Here is a 20,142-nt window from a genome sequence, read left to right as displayed (position 1 = left end):
CCCCAAAAAACTTACATTTTTTGACACTCCTTTCGCTCCCCCAACATGGGGTCCCCCATTTCTCCAAGAATGGTTGCTTCCACTTCATAATGAACAATAAGGGCCTTTTCGGAAGGGTGTACATCTATGTTACCTCCTTTCACCTTCCTACAAGGCAGAAAAACAAATTCATCACTGACTAAATGAGAAGCCCAAGAAATAACTGGGAAAACAGGTCAATGCGAATTGGACATCTCTGATCAAGTAGTTTGTATTACTGAGACAGATTCTACCTATATAGCATAAACCCAGCCTTGGTCCTCTTTGTATTAGCACATGGCCTCTCCCACATGCCTTCAATTTACATAGGAATCTTAGCACAAGAGGCACCTCTATGTCTATCGGCTCTAGTATGTGCCAGGGTGGATAAAAATCAATGATTTTTTTTTTAAAAATAAATAAATACAAAATAATCTGATTTTATTTAAATCGGATTTTTCTGATAAAATGCTTTTTGAGGAAAAATCCTATCTAAAGATAGTTTTAATTAAGATATATTATAGCTCAAAGAGATCTCATTTTGGAATAGGGATTATAAATTCTAATTCTATAGTGTGAGACAATATAGTCTTTTAATCATTAAGAAAAGTTTTGTAAATGAGTTCCAATAGTTCATGGATTAGGGACCCAATCTTATGGGGTTCCAGGGGCTTCTGTATAGATTATTTAGGTTAATCTTCTGTCTACCCAATGGGACTCGGTGCTCAGTCTAGAAGATACCATCAGATATGTTTAGTTTTGTAGTTTTCAAACTGTTGATTTGTGACTCCAAAGATAACATGCTTGTTAACAGCAAAAATGTTTTTAAATAAATACATAATATATAGAGGTGAGAAATAATAGACCTCAACCCTATTATCCCTCTGCAAATTTGTGTACACAGAGTCAATCCCTTACCTCTCTCTAAAAGTGCAACATTTCAAAAAGTTCAATGAATAGAAGATTGTTGGGGGCGGAATAGATCTGGACAATGAGAAGAAGTCTGGAGATAAATGTGAGAAGGGAGGGAGAGGCAACAGAAACAAAAGTGAAACTGTTTGAGCAGCATACTCCAGAAGTCTTGAGGTCTTTCTGAGTGTAGCCTTCATAGATTTGAGATCTACCATACCATTCTCTCACTAGAAGGGAAAACTTATAATGGCAGCAGGCCGTAAGAGAGACTCAGTTTGGGAATATTTAATGAAGTTCCTCTACCTGTGGGTAAGACAGACATTCGTGCAAAATTCAAACAGTGCAACAAAGAAATGCAAGGCCTGGTTGCCCAAATGAAACAACATCATGAGAAATGTTTCTTCTCAGGAGGAAACTGCGTTGAAGACGACGAAAGGAACATGTCTGAACATGCAGGATCTTCAGGTTGGTAAAGTTTTTTATTTCATATTTCTTTCTTAAAGACTGCCTGTCTTCCTTTTGGACTATTCTTGAATTCTCATGTTTGAGCAAAAAATATAGTTATTACTCTATGGTACTATTTTTTTTATCACAACTGCATCTAAAATGAAATAGCTGAAATAGGCAGATCTCCCTTTTACAATTTCACCTTTAAAGTAGTACTGAGTGTCAATGAATGCAATGAGTAATACTAAATGAGCAGCGTGGTAATAATAATTAAATAACTACATTAACTTATTTTGTTGAGGAGAATCCATCCTCAACATACAGGATTCTGAAGACTATCCACCTTCAAGATCACCATCATTTTCTATAGTTTCAGAGTTATATGCCAATGATAGTGTTTCAGTCACATCATGTATATCACATAGCCACAGTATATCAGCTATAGCGAATAGAAAAAAAATCTTCATCATCCAGAAAAAACCATAGATAAGTTTGTGATGAGAACCAGCAGATTACAAAAAGAGGTAATTGACGGAAAAAGTGCCCAGTTTGTTTATGCAACAAATGCTCCTTACTGTATGATTGAGAACCCACACTTCATTAACATGGTTCAGTCATTAAGACCAGTATAAAGTCCACCCAACAAAGCAGATGTCGCAGGCAAATTGCTGGATAAAGTGTATGAAGAGAAATTGAGCAGTGTGCAAAAGGTCTAGAAGGTAAAATTGTTAACCTGAGTCTTAATGGGTAGAGCAATGTCCACAATGATCCTGATGTACGTGCTTATGTGACAACAGAAGAAGGGAATGTCTTCCCTTACAGAAACAATTGATATACCAGGAAATGCACACACAGCAGAATACTTACAAGAAGTAGCAGTAAAAGCTATAACAAACTGTGAAAAAAAATTCAAAAGTCTAGTATGCAGCTTGGTCACAGACAATGCTGCAAATGTATCCAAGACGAGAAGAAATTATTTAGAAGAGAATGAAGAGAGTCCCAAGTTAATAACATACAGTTGCAGTGCTCATTTGATGCACCTCCTAGCCAAAGACTTCAGTGTTCCGGAAATAAAGGCTAATGTTGTTGAAATTACAAAATACTTCCGTAACAACCACTTTGCAGCAACTGCTTTGAAAAACGTTGGAGGAACCAAGCTAACTTTCCTACAAGACATGCGATGGAACTCACTAGTGGACTGTTTTGAGCACTACATCAAGAACTGGCCTAATCTGATGCCAGTTTGTGAACAAAACTGTGAACAAACAGACAGCACTGTCACATCCAAAGTTCTCAACATTGGGTTTAAGAGAAATGTTGAACACATGCTGATTACCCTGAAGCCTACTTCTGTAGCCTTGAATAAAATGCAGGAAATAACCTATTTAAATAAAATAAAAGCTATGTATTTTATTTTATTTAAATAGGTTTTATTGCTGACGCCGTTGAAATTTGGAAGGAACTGAGTGAGATCTTAAAAAGAGAAATATGCAGTGGCAGAGTTAAATTACAAGCATTAAAAACACGAATGGGACAAGTACTCTCTCCAGCTCATCTTCTTGCAAATATTCTCAATACTCGGTACCAGGGTCAAACCTTAGAAGAGCAGTTGGCTATGACATGGACATCCAGCAATCAACCCTCCATAATTCCAACTATAATAAACTTCAGAGCTAAGGGTGAACCATTCAAGAAATATATGTTTGCTGATGATGTTTTAAAGAAAGTTACACCAGTGAACTAGTAGAAGTCACTTAAGCACTTGAATTCAAGCACTGTTGAAGTGATAATCTCACTTTTAAAAGCAGTAGCTTCTTCTGCCAATGTAGAAAGAATATTGTCGTCCTTTGGACTAATTCATTCCAAATTGAGAAATCGTTTGAGACCTGAAAAAACAGGAAAGCTTGTTTTTTTTTTCCAGATTATGAACAAAGAGGAAAATGAAGGTGCAGACAACCGAGTTAGCTGCAGAAGCCAATATTTTAAGTTTCTCATGTTGACCTGGCTGACATATTTGATTTAATTTTTGTTTTTTAAATTTCATTTAACTATTTTATTTAAAAACTTTTTTAACAAAAACAATCCTGACTTTAAAAAACTTGAATATTTAACTAACTTCAAAAATTCAAAGGCTTGCTTTGTTAAAATATTATATGTTTGCTGTTGAAGAAAAAAAATCCAGAATACATAATGTTGTTGTTTTAGTTAAATAAAACAATTGAAATGCCTGTCTGGTGATGTTCTCCTCCTAATACAGCATGGCAAGAAAATCCTCCAAATATTAATGATTAACCTGTTGAATTGGAGATATTTATGAAGCCACTGGGAGGTGAACTATCTCCTTCAATTACCTTTGGTAAATGAAATGACCAAACAATCATTCATTTTCTGATATAGCTGTAAAACTCATCTGAAAAGTTTTCAAAATAAATCACTTAAAAAATGTATAGTGTGTCCCTTCTAAAAATGAAACCTATATCTATCTCTGAGTTGTGAAGAATATGTATTAAGGTTATAATAACCAACAAGAATGCACTTTTATGTTGAAATCCATGATCAAATCGAGTCTTCCTGACTAGTGATTTAAATCAATTTGAGTTAAATCAAATCCACCCTCACTTTTTACTTATTAATTAACTCAGAGTATATTAATACCTGGGGGAGCAAACAACTGTGCATCTCTCTCTATCGGTGTTATAGAGGGTGAACAATTTATGAGTTTACCCTGCATAAGCTTTTTACAGGGTAAAATGGATTTATTTGGGTTTAAACCCCATTGGGAGTTGGGCATTTGAGTGCTAAAGACAAGCACACTTCCGTGAGCTGCTTTCAGGTAAACCTGCAGCTTTGAGGCAAGTAATTCAGACCCTGGGTCTTTGTTGGAGCAGACAGGAGTGTCTGGCTCAGCAAGACAGGGTGTTGGAGTCCTGAGCTGGCAGGGAAAACAGAAGCAGAGGTAGTCTTGGCACATCAGCTGGCAGCTCCCAGCGGGGTTTCTGTGATCCAACCCATCACAGATCAATCATGGAATCAGAAAAATAGGCCTCATATAGAAGTTAGAGGATCCGAAAAGGCGTTTAATTTTCTAAATATGCCCGTGTTTTGAAAGTCTGCATTCCTCATCCTCAGCTCCCCCAGAGACTGATGCCATTAACAATTAGCAGTTACTCATCTCTCTCTAAAGGAATCCTTTCCCACAGATCCTTCCAAGATAAGACATGTCTTAGGCCAGTGGTCCCCACCACGGCGCCTGCGGGGGCATCTATGTGCACCCGCCTACTGACAAGGGAGCGCCCGAAATGCCGCCGAGAAGTGGCAACATCAAGAAGCATCGCTGCCAAAAAGCCGCTGCTTCTCAGCAGCATTTTGGCGGCGACGCCTCTTGATGACGCTGCTTCTCGGTGGCATTTTGGCAGCAATGCTTCTTGGTGTTACTGCTTGTCCAGCAGCTGCGCTCCTCAACAGCTAGTCATCCGGCGCCCGCCACACTGAAAGGTTGGGGACCACTGTCTTAGGCCTTGTCTACACTACAACGTTTTGTTGACAAAACAGTGAACTGAAGCACTACCCAAAAAATAAAAATAAAAAATGAAGAACTCCAAGATGTTCACAAATCCCTTGTGCTGGAGCACAGGCCTCTACAGTACCTATTTTTCCAGAGCCTGAAACTTCAGTGTCTCAGGATGATTTCAATGGCTTGTTACTGGGCTTGGCTGATTTTTACAATTCACCACCACCATGAGATATAAATCAAGCAAGTCCAAACCTGTTTCAGTATACTACAGATTTTTGGTAACAGGCTACTTCAGGAAAGCTCTGTGAGCTTGATCTTTTGAGAGACTAAGCATCCTCAGCTCCTGTTATAAACAATGGGAATTGAGGGTGCTCAACACCTTACGGTATTAGGGTTTAAGTGAGGGAGTTTGGGAGAGGAATTGTAATTTGTGAGACTGCTTCACTCAAGGCCTACTTTTTGGAGGGTAGAGGGAATTTGTAATAAGGCCCACCTAGTAGATTTGTTAAGGTTACGCAGGAAGCCTTAACTGTGTGCATGTCTATATAATCTTTAATTACACAATCACATAAAATTTAAGGATAAAGGCCTTAGTAGTAGGATGACCGTCAAAGGTAGCCAGTTTTTTTATTCTCTTCCAAATCCATTTCCACCAGTTTTACATGCAGAGAAACTAATTAAATATTCTATGCAGAGTCAAAAACTGTTTAATTGTCAAACTTGGTAATATTTATGAATAGGTTGAAGAGCAAGCCTGCCCAAATTAGTTGGCCCACAATGAGTTTTAGCACTGCCTTCAAGTTTTTTCCTCATGGAACCTGCCCCTATGTAGGGTGGAGGCATGGGTGAGCACGGGACCTTCTGCTGTGGAGATCCTCTGCTTTTCTTTCTTTGTGCCAGGGAAGGGGATTACATAATGGGTCACAGGCTATGCTCTACTATCAGGATAGAGTAGCCTCTCCTCTGTGGCCTGGGGGCCATTTTCTTCCTCTTGCATGCAGACAGGCCCAATTGTTGCGAGGGAAGTTGCTCTTTCACCTGTACCTCAGTGTCCTCATCTCAAAGCCTAAACTTTGAGATGTGCTTTGAGATTACAGCCAAAAAGCACTAAATAAGCTCTGAACATTTCTTTGCACTTATCATTTACTATCCCCTAGAACAAATGTAGTATATATGGGTCTCCACTGCCACAAAGGAAATGTTTTTGTTTTTTAAATAAATGAAACATTTCTATTCTTAAGTTTTGCAGCCATCCATCTACTTGAAAAAAAAATCCAAATGTTGGATGATCGTCAAGGCTTGAAGGACAAAGATTGAGCCAGGTTGCTGGTATGACACAGCCATGCCATGCTGTCCCTTCACTTCACTTGCCTGCTTGGTTCTTGAAATTGACAAGAATCTCTATTAAGGCTTAAAAGAGGAAAGTCTTGTCTACACACAAAATTTGCACCGATTTAGCTCTAGTGTCAACTGAATTAAGAGCATCCACATCGACGTTTACTCCAGTTTAAATCCATTCTTTTTAAATCTAATTTTGTTAAACTGGTGCAATTTTTGTGCATATACAAGGCTAAAAATTCTTGTGATCCCCCATACACTAACAACTTACAACAGTGACCCAGACAGAATGTTGGGGTGGGAGTCTGCATGGAGGCTGACAAGGGAAAAAACAGAGAGATATGCTTCACATCTGCCCAGAGCCATGCCAAACAATAGGGCACTGGGTTTGTTTCAGCAGTTTCTCTAGAACACAAAAATTTAAAGTCTGCTGCTGAAAATGCTGGAAAAAAATTCCTCCAAGATCACAGAAGTGGTCTTCATAGAATATACACATTAAGATAGGTACTACTTTGAACAGGCCTGTCCCTAGCTATTTTGGTGCCGGGGGGGGGGGGGCAATGGCCCCAGGCCTCCACAGTGGGGGCTGTGTGGGGCCCGCCCCAGGCCTCCATGGGGAGGAGCGGTGGGGGGCTGGCCCTAGGCCTCTGCGGTGGGGGCTGAGTGGGGCCCCGCCCCAGGCCTCCACAGGAGGGGGAGGCTGGCCCCAGGCCTCTGTGGGGGATGGGCAGGAGGGGGGCTGGCTACTTCCTGCAGGAAGTGGAGTGACCCAGACCCAGCCTGCTCTGCTTCCCTGGCTCCCAGGCTTGGGGGGAACCGGTGAGTGCAGGCCCAACCACTTCTGGAGTCCTCAGGGGAGTGGGGGCCGGGCTGAGGCGGGAAGCAGGGGCGGCTCCAGGCCCCAGCACGCCAAGCACGTGCTTGGAGCAGCATGCCACAGGGGGCGCTCTGCTGGTCGCCGGGAGGGCGGCAGGCAGGCAGCCTTCGGCAGCATGTCTGCAGAGGATCCGCTTGTCCCACGGCTCCGGGAGCCGTGGGACTGGCAACCGGCAGAGCGCCCCCCGCGGCGTGCCGCCGTGCTTGGGGGCGGCGAAATGTCTAGAGCCGCCCCTGGCGGAAAGAGGTGGGGTGGTGGCCCTGGGGAAGAGCCGGAGCAGTGGCTGGAGCAGCACACACCTGCACGCAGGTGCCCCAAATTTCCTGGCACCCTACGCAGCTGCGTACTTTGCCTATGGGTAAGGACAGCCTGACTTTGAGATGGCCATTGCAACTTTAACACCAGATGACCACTCAATTTTCAGCTATGAGCATATCTTCACAGCAGAATCAATGGTCATCAGAAATCATTGGTAGTTTTCAGTGTATTTTAAAATCAAGGATCTTAATCATTTGACATATGCAAGTAAACAATCTAAGCAACAAGGAGGTGACAAAACTCTACATGTGACTGGGGTGTCCCAACATATCCAATCAAACCTCTGCAAAGGCTGTTGAACAGTGCAGAAGATAAGCAGGACGGGGTAGAGGTGGGAGGAGATCACCAGGAGCTCAGAAGTGTTAAAAAGTATGGATAATGAGAAAATCCAGAATTACATACGGTAGGAAAAAATTATAAGGGCTCATGCTTATTGGGTAAACCAGCCACTAACTGACAAGGGTTAAGAAGAAACTTTCCCAATGGGCAGAATATTCTATAACTGTTCTTGGGGCTGCTTGCATTTTCCTCTGAAGCAGCTGGTAACAGGAAAGGATACTGGACTAGATGGATCCTAATCTCTAACTGGGGCAGCTTCATAATTAAACAATCATGTCAGCAGACAATCATCCACTCATCACTCCATCCCTCCCAAAAAGCCCAACCATCCAATCCCTCAGATCCACTCTTCCCCTCCATAACCCTTCCCTTTATCTACCTCGCTACTCTCCCATCCCACCTGCTCAGTGATCCCCAGCCATCCCCCCTTAACTACACCTCACCCGTACAGTGCACACCCAGCTATACACTCCAAACCCAACCGAACATACCCCATAACCTCAGCCAACCCTCCTATCCACCCCACACCCGACTTAACCTCCCCCCCATAACCCCACCCATCCTCCATCTAGACCCCATCCCCCCACCGCATCCATCCCCCATCTAGACCCCATCCCCCGACCCTCCCCAAACCCCACCCATCCCCCATCTAGACCCCATCCCCCCACCCCACCCATCCCCCATCTAGACCCCATCCCCGACCCTCCCAAACCCCACCCATCCCCCATCTAGATCCCATCCCCCCGACCCCACCCGCCCCACTCCGGTGCTGCCCGGCACGGGGCGAGCGGGCGGTACCTCTTGAGGTATCTGGCGTCCTCCCCCTGCATGGTGCCGCGGGGGTGCCGGGCCGGGGGTGGCTCCGCAGCGGCCGCTGTTACCAGGGTGAGAGCAGCGCCAGCCCCGCCCGCACACAGCGCCCGGCCCACGCAGCTCTCCCTAGTGCGCAGGCGCAGCGAGACCACAGGCCGCGTCGCCGCCGCGGGACTGATTTGGTGCTGCCTGTGCAGAACGAGATTGGGCTCAGAGGAGCGGGACCTGCACATCGCCCCCTGGAGGCAGGGAGGAGACACTGCTTGAGCTCATGGCCATCCCTGGCAAGGCGGGGCGGGCTCCCTCTCTGAATCCGTGCAGCAGCTTCCCTGCCCCAGGGCCCCCCACCCAGGCTGCACCAGCCACAAGTTCCCCCCTGTGGGTCAGGCAGGGGGCCAGCACGTGACACAGCATCTGGGGGCAGAACTGATGTGAAGACCAGTTCAGCTACCCTAGTTCCAGACCCAGTCATAGGACTGACCTGGTGTAGAGGTAGGGCAGGGGTCTCAAACGCAAATGACCACAAGGGCTACATGAGGACTAGTGCCTTGAACCGAGGGCCGCATCACCAACACCACTCCTCGCTGCCTCTGGCCCTGCCCCCACTCCACCCCTTCCATTAGGCCCCACCTCTTTCCACCCCTTCCCTGCCCCAATCCAACCCCTTCCCCGAAGTTCCCACCCCAAGGCGGCAGGGGACTCAGGGCAGGGTGTTGGTGGGTGGGGTGCAAGAGGGTGAGGGGTGTGGCAGGGGACTCAGGGCAGGGAGTGCAGGAGGAGTGTGGGATGGGGCAGGGGGTTGGGGTGCAGGCTCCAGCCCGGCGCTGCTTCCCTAGAGTCGCTCTGGGGTGGCAGTGGCACACACCGGGGCCAGGACAGGCTCCTTGCCTGCCTGCCCTAGCCACCAGCCCAGCACTGCTCCATTCCAGGAAGCAGCTGGAACCCTATCCCTGCAGCCCTGGGGCAGGGGGAGGGGCTCTTGCTGCTCCTCTAGGTACCTCCCACGAAGCTCCCGTTGGCCGCCAATGGGAGCTGCGGGGGGCGCTGCCTGGAAGAAGGCAATGCAGGAGCCCTCTGCCTCCTTCCCCCTCCCCCCCCAGCCCAAAGGGGCGTGATGCCAGCTGCTTCAGACAGCGGTGCAGGGCTCACAGCGCCACAGGGGGCAATCCCGTGGGTAGGCAGAGGGGTGGGGAGCTTGGCAGGCCACATGCAAGAGCCCCGCGGGCCGCATGTTTCAGGCCCTTGAGGTAGGGTGACCAGATGTCCCATTATTAGGGGCTTTGTCTTACATGGGCAACTATACCCACCCCCATCCTCCCCAAAAAATCCCTATTTTTCACACTCTGTGGAGGTATCCTGACCTGTTTATAGTGAACTGGTTTCAGAATAAACAGTCAAGGCCACCTTAAATTGCTTAGCACCAGGTCTATTGCTGTGATCAGTGTAAGTTGCACCCGGTATGGCCAACCTCAAGCATCCAACATTCATGAGTCAGGCACCAAAAAAATCATGAAAACAACAAGGAGTCCAGTGGCACTTTAAAGACTAACAGATTTATTTGGGCATACGCTTTCATGGGTTAAAAAAAAAAGCTTATGCCCAAATAAATCTGTTAGTCTTTAAGGTGCCACCTTCTCATTGTTTTTGTGGATACAGACTAACATGGCTACCCCTCTGATTCTTGACACCATGCAAGAAAAAAATCACGAGACTTTTCATAAATAATAACATTGGGGCTCTTTTTCTTTGCCTTTTTGTTTTGAGACTCTGGGTTAAGCTTGGGTCACATTTTCCAGCTTTTCTCCCAAACCATGAGGGCTAGGAAGTATCTTTTAATGAAAACCGAGATTCTCATACTATCGCTTGTCTCCAGGACCTAGAGCTTGAGGGAAAACACCAAATATTACCAGACTTGTGATAAAATTGTGAGAGTCGGCAATGCTGGGAGCCATTTTTAAAACTGCTTAGAAAACATCCCCATTGTAGACAGACCACAGGGGCAAAGATGCTAGGACAAACACCTTCTCTTCCTTGAAGCATTATGGTGTCTGCCAGACCTGCACCTCTCCAGATCCAGGTCTCCTACCTGCAGAGTAAAGTGAAGGAACTCAATTTACCTGCCTTGGATGGTTTCAGTGAAGCATAAGTAAAAAACCTGATATTTCAGCCACGAAGCTACCATCTCTGATCTGTGCAGGGCTTCTTTAAAAAAATGCTCTGGGTGTAAATAAAAAATAATCCCAAACAACAAACAAATCACATTTGGGCTGAAATTTCCCACATTTATGCACAGTAAGGAAGAGAGTTTTGTGTGTTGCAGCAGTTTGGTAAAGTTTCCCTTGGGGATTATTGAAAGCTCCATGGTATATTTTGTTCATTTGCATTCAGATAACTAAACTCTTGCAATTTTATCAGAAGTCTCACAATATCTGGTGTTTTTCTTAAAGCCCCAGTTCCTGGATGCATGTGATTAGGTGAGACTTTCAGCTTTCACTTAAAAACAAAGTTTCTATATCTTGGGGTTGCAGAGAAAAGCTTGAAAATGTGATTTGAGGGCATCCTAAAGGCTCACAAACCTGTAGACAAAGAACTATATCTATCCATTTATATCATGCTTTGTAAGCCAGACTCAGGATTTTTGGGTGCCTGGCTCATGATCTTTGAACTTTTGTAGTTGGAAATACTGAAACGGGTTCATTTTAAAATCTCAGAAGCACAAGTATATACATATGCAAACATAGGCCTGATGTTGCAAAACATATGAATGTGAGCAATTTTGATATGCAGTAATTATGTACGTATCTCTCTCTTACAAATGGAAAACTGAAACATAGTGAAGCAATTTGCTGTGGCCATCACATATGGTAAAACTTAGATTAGTACTTTGATTTTGCTGGCTTCCAGCCCTATGCTCAGTCCTCTAGGCCTTTCTGGCTCTCAGTATAAAGAAATGCAACAGTTCTGCTTCCCCCTCCCTCACCTTTATGATCTTCTTGTTTCTCAATCTGACTATTTTAAACAAGGCAATCCACACTATTTATATGCACTATTATTTGTTTTATTGTAGCACCTGGGAGACCCTGTCATAAACCAGGAACCCATTGTGCTAGGCACTGTATCAACACAGCACAAAAAGATGGGGACTATAAGCCCTAAAGAGCTTACAGTCTAAGAAAGCACCATAGCCCCAATCTTACATAAGAACGGTCAGACTGGGTCAGACCAATGGTCCATATAGCTCAGTATCCTGTCTTCCGACAGTGGCCAGTGCCAGGTGCTTCAGAGAGAATTAACAGAATAGGCAATCATTGAGTGATCCATTCCCAGTTATCCACTCCCAGCCTCCAGTGAACACCCAGAGCATGGTGTTGCAAAATATCTTGCAAAAATATGTGGGCAACTTTACACAAACAAGGGCAGAATGTAGAAGAATTTCCAAATGGGTAATTTGACAAAATACAATCTTTTTGTTAATGTCAACCCTTTTAGATTCTGCTCTGGCTTTGCCCATACCACACGGGGAAAGGTGCCAATATTCATTTCACAGTGCTAATAATAGAAGATACATTTGTTTGGGAGGGTGCCAGGGTAACCCCAGAAACCCAGCTGCCTTTTCAGCAGCAATTTGTGGGTCAGCAGCTAGTATTAATTTACTTTCTTTTATCAAAAACTGCATTTGGACTATTGAGCTGCTCCCAATTTTGCTTTTACACTGACAGGACCACAGTTGCTGCTGGAAGTGCAGCTTGGCAGTTTAAAGCTATCACTTGTTCCTCCTTCACTTTTTCCCTCAACTCCCTTCATGCCCACATTGTAACTTATTATCATCACAGTTTCTCACTTCACAATTTCACATCCTGGGTGAAAGTATTCTTGTTGTGGGAAATCAGTGATGAGTCCCAGCTGTGCGTCTTTGAGAGTGGGTTTACAGCTGTAGCATCATGAAAAAGACCCAGCTGATCAAACAGAATGCAACTTTGGATAATCAGTATCCCCAGTCAGACTAATAAAGCCTGGTAGATTGTTAGTGGCATAATTCTAAGTCAGTGTTTTTCCTTCCAACAAAGAAAAATTAACTCCCATTCTGCTTTAAGTCCAGTGCAGACTTACCAAACTCCACTGAGAAAGGTTAGGCTTTCAGTAATTATGACCCAGCAAAAAAGAAATGCCTTTTAAAAATATCTATAAAATCAAAAGTTTCTGATTCAGTCTCCATCCCTTGCTACTGGCTGCAGTATGTGGCAGTGGTCTAGCAGCAATGCTATTGGACTCTGGTGTGAGCTGTGTCCTAGTCCTACTTCCATCCTAGCCTCTTCTCACCAATAGTCCTGCCACAACCTCCTCTACCTGTCCTGTTGCTCAATATCTTCTCCTATGGATCTCAGATTGTAATGTCTTGTAAAGGTTATTATAATGTATAAGAACTGTTGGTTTCCCTTTATCTAGTTTGGGAGCCCTGTAATAGGCCTTCCTGTGTTTTATTGCAGAAGCCACCAGAACCCAACAGAGAAGCAGGGTATGCAGGTAACTAGACCCTGTATGTTTGTATATAGTTAGAAAACTATGACTATTTGAAACCCAACTGTGTCCCTACGGTTTCCTTGTATTCTTAATGTTGTGTAGAACAGCAAAGACAGAACAGGTCTGGGGCGTGTCTTGGTCTGTGTTGGTAAAGCACTATGTAAATTTATGCTGCTATACCCTGTAAAACCGTGTCTCAGGGACCAACCAGGTTCCTTAGCTGGGGCGGTCTTCTAATAAACATGGAGTAGAATAATGTATAGTTGTGTATACTGTGAGGTGCTCTCCACAGGCAGGAGATTGCCTAATAAATATGATCTCTTGTACAGGTTTAATTGCAAAATTGATTAAAACATACATAAATATAATTAATAAGTAAGTAACCAAAAATCTGTATAATGTAGAGGGCTAAAGATGGGAAGTGTGAGTCAAGGAAGAGAAATGACAGGCACCCCTGGAGCTCTGAGAGGCTAAAAGGAACCCTGCTGGTGGGGGAGAAATCCCATAAAACCACAAAGAGCATAGGATTGCCATGCAGGATCAGATTATTGGTCCATCCAGTCTGGAATCCTGCCTTCAGCAATGTTCTTCACCTGATGCTTCAGCGTAGCAGGAGTGAGGCAGTTTTATGTATGTTTCCATCCTGGCCATCTATTTAGCATTTCCCATAGGACTGGCTAGTGTTACCTGGTTACAATATTTGGAAGAGGATCCAGGGTCTCTTCCTGTCCTGGTATCACCCCCATTATGGCCAGTTGTGCTGTCATCTTTCTACCACGCCTTTCGCTTTAGCTGTCATTGCCGATCCCAGCCCTAAGACAGCCTGAGTCAGAAAGGCATATTAAAGCAAAATCCTCATCCTTGATTACCAGCACCCACTGCTCATACCCAGCACACAACTGGCTGAACTGTGACATCACTATGACTCACAGCAGTGGCTGCAAATCTCAGAAGAGTAGTGGGTAGGATGGGGAAAGTGGCACTGTGGAAGCAGGTACTGAATTTTCCATTTTCTCTCCATACCTTCCCTTTCCCAGCCAATCTATAGAACATCCATACGGCATCATTTTTGGAATACATATTTGGGTTACGTTGTTCTGATATGTCAGGAGATATTTTTAATGAGGATATCATCATGGAAATTGCCTTTACCTGAGCTTTGTTCCTATCAGAATTGTTTCCAATCCAGTTCTGGGGATCTGTGACGGGGCAGAGTGGCCCCGCACTGGTACCGCAGGAGTTAACCCTTTCTTCCTAGCAGAGGAAGCCACGCCCCAGAAGCTTTGCTGGGCATGCTCCAACTGGAGAACAGGTATAAAAGCCTGCAGACCAGCTTGGTCAGGGCTGACCAGTGGAGGAGAAGGATGCATGCTGCCAGCTCCTGAAGAGGGAGTGCCTGTGTGCCAGAATCCAGGAGTCAGCCAAGCCAAGGCATTACCTGAGACCCCAACGGAGGACGTCACAGGGGAGGAACAGACCGGAGGACCCCCTGCTGCAGATGAACTGGTACTCACGGTAGGAAGTGACCCAGGGGAACTCTAGAGACAAACAGCATTAAAGCTGTGTTGATGCTTGGCGTGTTGCGGGTGGATCCCCGCCAAGCGAGTGGCAAGGAGAGCTTGCCTCTACCAGGGCCCTGGGTCAGAGCTCGGTGAAGAGAGCAGGCCCGAGTCCCCATACCCCCTGAACCGTGAGGGATCCTAGAGACTCTGGCCGCTAGGCTGTGCTATCCTGCCAGACAGAGCTGATAGGAGGGAAGGAGGCCGTAACCGACTGCCTGCAGGGAGGCGGAAGCAAGGACTGGAGAGTGGTGAGGTGCTGACACCCCATCCTAGCCTTGCCACAAAGGGGCGCTGCGGTGCCAGGCTCACCACAGGATTCCTTCAAGTTACTCCATCCTTGTCTTGCATCTCTGTTAGAGATGGGCCTGTACCAAAGCTGGAATCCAGATCTGAACTTCGTAGCATAGGCCCATGCTGTGGAGTATTGAGAATGTGTTGGAATTGTAAGCTACAATTTTAAAAACAAGGGGGTTCCTGGTCCTGCTTCCTGGCTAGTACAGGGGCTCTGTAGGAAAGCATGCGATAAGAGTGAGTCCAAAAAGAGCCAGTTTGAAGCAAAGTGGAGTGAATTGTACCTCACTGTTGTAGGGAGCAGCCTGTTTTCTATCTCGTTTTTGGGTTCTGTGTTATCATTCTGAATTTAAAAAAATATAATAGTATTACATTGCAACCCTCCAGAAAGAGCATTTGATATTTTTATCTAACTTCTCTGTGCGTATTCTGCAAACATTGCACATCCCTCCATCTATGGATTTTGTATTGCTGCCCATCATCTTAGTATCTGAGCACCTTCCATGTGAAATCCATAGCAATAGCGAAGTCCCTAGTGGACTGCATGGAGTCTCTGGCCTTTCTGCTTTTCCCAGGTAGAAACCCCACTCAGAGTAGGATTTTTATTTCAGGTTGGTTCTTAATAATGTTACTAATTTACATTTATTTGGGATTTTTGGAGGCAATTCATGGCAGGGTTTGTTTGGGTTATTTCAGTTGACTGGGGCTTGGTGGCAGAAGAGGATGTTGGGCTCTGGTATCTATTAGTAAAGTAACAAATGTATAAAGTCCCAATCCTGCAAAACAAACTGGGTGGTTTCTGTGCAGTTCTTGTTGCAGTATCAGGGCCTCAACTGATAGACCTGGAACAAGCAAATAACTGGAAATAATATCCACACAGAGTTAAGTAGTTAATACAGAAATAGATAACAGGCATAAATAGACATTTGATCTTTTAGTAGCAGGATATTAAGAATAAAAACAGAACATCTAACAATATCGTAGAACGTTATAGCTTTTTCACTTTTCATTATTTATTGTTTCAGATTTATAAAAATATCTATTAGCATCCATCCTCTCCCCTGGGCATGTGTCCCATTAATGAAAATGCACCATATGATATAAAGGACTACCTTTGAACACCCAGTTTATAAAGCTCTGTCAGAACAAAATGTTTTGTTATCATTCTCTTTAGCACAGTAAGATTTTCAGTTACCTTCTATTGCGGTGCAAAGTAAATTGTGTGTGACCTCGTGTTCAAACCTAGGTTTGTTCAGTCAGTCTCAGTGATTGCAAACAAGGGCTAGGATTTTTCAAAAGCAGGAGCCTAACATTAAGCTCTTAGGCAGCTAAATAAGTCTTTAAATAAACTTCCTTTTCAGAAGTGCTGGGTGCTCCAATTTCCATTGATTTCAGTAGGAACTGTGGGGTGTTCAGTGTTTTTGAAAATAGGGCCACTTTTCCAGGGGCGTAAATATGAACACAGGAGGCTAATTGTAGGCACTTATTTTTAAAAAAAATGGCCAAAGATTTTAGGACTCGGAAGATGTAAAATGGTACGAAATGTGAGAAATGCAAGGGAAAGAACATTCTAAAGGTGATCCATAACACAAGTATTGCAATGCAAGTGCATCATCATGCAGGGGCTAAAGCAGGATATTTGCCATCTTGTTTGATAGGCTCACTGCCCTTGCAGCCCCTATCTCAGCCTGACAGAGTCTAGAATAAAATGACCTCAGCTTTGCCCTCTTTGTAGCAGTTGAACCACAAGTGGTGCTAGAAACCAATAATCCTCTCCCAGTGAATCAGATGATGCTGGGTTTGGATGACCATGCTGCACAAACACCAGAAACCTTACCTTGTAAGGAATGGTGTCTCTAGCCTCTGTTTGTCAGAGGGCGGAGATGGATGGCAGGAGAGAGATCACTTGATCATTACCTGTTAGGTTCACTCCCTCTGGGACACTTGGCATTGGCCACTGTCAGTAGACAGGATACTGGGCTGGATGGACCTTTGGTCTAACCCAGTATGGCCATTCTTATGTTCTTATGTTTGGCAAGTTCTTTAACAGTCATGGTGCCAGGCAACTGCTGCACCAGCGCTAGTTGCAAGACATTCTCTTGATTGTTCATGCTGCATTATATGGTCCCAGCTGCTCTGTTCGTTCTGGTGTGATATTATTCAGTTCATGGTATATATCGACGGCATACACAAGGACATATGAGGCTGGATGAGTGAAATCTAATGGCATGTCTACACTGGCAAAGTTACAGCCAGTGTAGAGAGCGCAGAAGGAAAACTGCTGTTGTGTGTTCACACTGACAGCTGCCCGCACAATACCGTGTTCACACTTGCAGCGCTATTTGGAGCAGTGCACTCTGGGCAGCTATCTGACAGAGCATCTTTTTCTTTTTGATGCTAAGACTTGTGGGAAAGTGGAGGGGGTCACAGAGCATCCTGGGTCCAGTCCTAATGTTCTGTGATGCATTGCTTCGCATCCCAGCAAACCCTGGACTTCCGTCCGCATTTGGCGCCACCTTTCAACAGTTTGTCTACTGCATGCCCTGCCTCTTTCAGACTACAGGAATGGATCCCGCACTGTTGACCAGTATCACTCTGACTAACACATCTAAAGTAGTTATTCCTTAAACTACAAAGTCACGAGGAGTGTGACGTTGATCTCGCCATGCGTACTAGCTATGACACGAGATTGCTTGTGACTTTCATGGAGGTGCTGACCACAGTGGAACGCTGCTTTTGGGCTCGGGAAACAAGCACTGAATGGTGGGATCACATCATGATGCACATCTGGGATGACGAGCCGTGGCTGCAGAACTTTCGCACGAGGAAAGCCATATTCATGGGACTGTGTGATGAGCTTGCCCCAGCCCTGCGGTGCAAAGACACAAGAATGAGAGCTGCCCTGTCGTTGGAGAAGCGCGTGGCGATTGCACTGTGGAAGCTGGCTACTCCAGACTGCTACCAATTGGTCGCTAACCAGTTTGGAGTGGGAAAGTTGACTGTTGGACTCATGTTGATGGAAGTGTGCAGGGCCATTAATCACATCCTACTCCGAAAGACCGTGACTCTGGGCAATGTGCATGACATTGTGGATGGCTTTGCACAAATGGGCTTCCTTAACTGCAGAGGAGCGATAGATGGCATGCACAGTCCAATTCTGGCACCAGACCACCTAGCCACTGAGTACATTAATAGCAAGGTGTATTTCTCAATGGTTCTCTAAGCACTTGTGATCACCGTGGACGTTTCATGGATATTAACACAGGCTGGTCCAGAAAGGTGCATGTCACACGCATCTTTCGGAACACTGGTCTGTTCAAGAAGCTGCAAGCAGGGACTTTCTTCCCGGACCAGAAGATCACTACACGGGAAGTTGAAATGCCTATTGTGATCCTTGAAGTCCCCGCCTACCCCTTAATGCTGTGGCTTATGAAGCCGTACATGGGGCAACCTGACAGCAGCAAGGATCGGTTCAACCACAGGCTGAGCAAGTGCAGAATAACTGAGTGTGCATTTGGCTGTTTAATAGTCCGCTGGCGATGCCTGTATGTGAAGCTGGACATTGCCGATGACAATATTCCTATGCTTATAGCTGCATTCTGTACACACCATAATATTTGTGAAGGGAAGGATGAAAGCTTCACTCAGGGCTGGATCGCAGAGGCTCAGCGCCTGGAGGCCGAGTTTGAACAGCCAGAGACCAGAGCTATCAGAGATTATCTCTGAAGTTTAAATGCAAGATTTTACAGAAGCAGTATTGTTTGCAACACAGACAACACTGATTCAGTGCTTTGAAACACAGCCAGTACTCACACACCTGTCACTAACTGGCTGACCCCAGGCAAACACACATGAGCCACAAGACCCCCAAAATGGTGAGTAGCCACAGGGGCAGGGTGAATCACTCTTTCTGGACCCTTCTGTACACTGGGAACATGGCTCTTGAGGAGAGCTAGCACTGTAGGTGGGGCTTGATAATCATTCCTGTCCCTACACTTTCCACAGAATGTGATCATTATGGAAGATATCTCACTACTGAGGGTGAGCAGGGAATCAAGGGAAGGTCTTCTCCAAACCTGTGGCTTCCATCCTGGCCCCTATGCAGCTCGCTTGTGTGCATCAATGATTCCCCTCCCTGCCCCCATGACAGCACAGTGGCGTGGGAAAGTTACCGTTAATGGGGCAAGAAACAAAGCAGCTCTGCTGAGGAACCTGCGGCAATGGATTGCCCAGTATCTCCATGAGAGTTTCCTGGAGATCTGTGAGGGAGATACCCATGAAGTGAGGGCTTCTATCAACAGCCTGTTCCATCACTCAGAATAGGCATGCAGTGGGAGACAAGCTTGATTTCTGCAACCTTCCTGACCCCAACAAATTGCTTCAGCAATTCCCAAAATCAGATCCACTTACCAGGGGCCTTCTCTCCTGTTTGCATTTCACCAAGATCCGATTTCTGTGATTGGCTAGGCTCCTCCAGGATAGAAAAGAGCTCCTGACTGCATGTATCTCTGGCCTCCGAGCCATCCTCTGCCTCTGGGCCCCCCTCCCCCTCTTCATCCAAGATTTCCTCCTCCTGGCTCAGTCCACTCTTGACTGGCACGTGAACCAATGAAGTATCCACAGGGGCCTTTGCAATGGAGGTGGGGTTGCTACCAAGTATCATGTCCAGCTCATGGGCGCAGCACCGGAGAGGCGGTTTGCCTCCCACGCCTTGTGGTAGGCATTACTCAGCTCCTTCACTTTTACCCTACACTGCAATGTGTCCCAGTCATGGCCCCTTTCTATCATGCATCATGAAATCTGTCCATGGGTATCATAATTCCTTCAGCTGGAGCGCATCTGGGACTGCACTGCCACCTCTTCCCAAATGCTGATGAGGTCCAGCAGCTCGGCACTGCTCCAAGTGGGGAATCACCTGGTGTGTGGAGCAGGCATGGTCACCTGGAAAGATGCACTGAGACCACTGCATGCATCACTGAACAAACAGGAAGGAGACTTTCAAATTTGCAAAGGAATGTATGCGGTGGGGATGACCATTGGTCACCTGAGAGCAGGGCAGTAGAGTTCAAACCAATGAGCAGAGAGGTGAGAACAGGCATTGTGGGACACCTCCTGGAGGCCAATCACAGCACTGTAATCACCATGGTATCTACACTGGCACCATGGCATTGAACCCCCGTGCAGAAAGCTCT

The 20,142-nt window shown here is 45.5% G+C and overlaps 2 protein-coding genes across 11 annotated transcripts in view; one reads left to right on the top strand and one right to left on the bottom strand.

Annotated features, from left to right (window-relative positions):
- The window catches only part of KIFAP3 (kinesin associated protein 3), a 145,586-nt gene extending 131,632 nt beyond the window's left edge, over window positions 1-13,954 (bottom strand). For 2 of the 3 annotated variants that reach the window (XM_039484252.1, XM_039484254.1), the window contains exons 1-2: window positions 8,562-8,721; window positions 16-147 (exon numbers count right to left, since the gene is read on the bottom strand). In XM_039484252.1, the coding sequence (XP_039340186.1) occupies window positions 16-147; window positions 8,562-8,593 (164 nt within the window). In that variant the 5' untranslated portion in view covers window positions 8,594-8,721. Of the gene's footprint in view, window positions 1-15; window positions 148-8,561; window positions 8,722-13,784 lie in introns of those variants that run through there. The other variant, XM_039484253.1, reaches the window with a different exon arrangement.
- Window positions 12,676-20,142, top strand: part of METTL11B (methyltransferase like 11B) — a 62,181-nt gene continuing 54,714 nt past the window's right edge. For 2 of the 8 annotated variants that reach the window (XR_005583617.1, XM_039484255.1), the window contains exon 1: window positions 14,044-15,102. Coding sequence is in view for 1 of the 8 variants with exons in the window: in XM_039484255.1 (XP_039340189.1) it covers window positions 15,090-15,102 (13 nt within the window). In the remaining 7 variants the exon portion in view is untranslated. Of the gene's footprint in view, window positions 12,705-12,916; window positions 12,965-13,063; window positions 13,101-14,033; window positions 15,103-20,142 lie in introns of those variants that run through there. The other 6 variants (XM_039484263.1, XM_039484262.1, XM_039484258.1 and 3 more) reach the window with 6 other exon arrangements.

Source organism: Mauremys reevesii, linkage group 8 (assembly GCF_016161935.1).
Source record: "Mauremys reevesii isolate NIE-2019 linkage group 8, ASM1616193v1, whole genome shotgun sequence".
Classification (NCBI taxonomy): domain Eukaryota; kingdom Metazoa; phylum Chordata; order Testudines; family Geoemydidae; genus Mauremys; species Mauremys reevesii.
The sequence above is the reverse complement of the archived record's forward strand: the minus strand, read 5'-3'. Positions and strand labels throughout refer to the sequence as shown.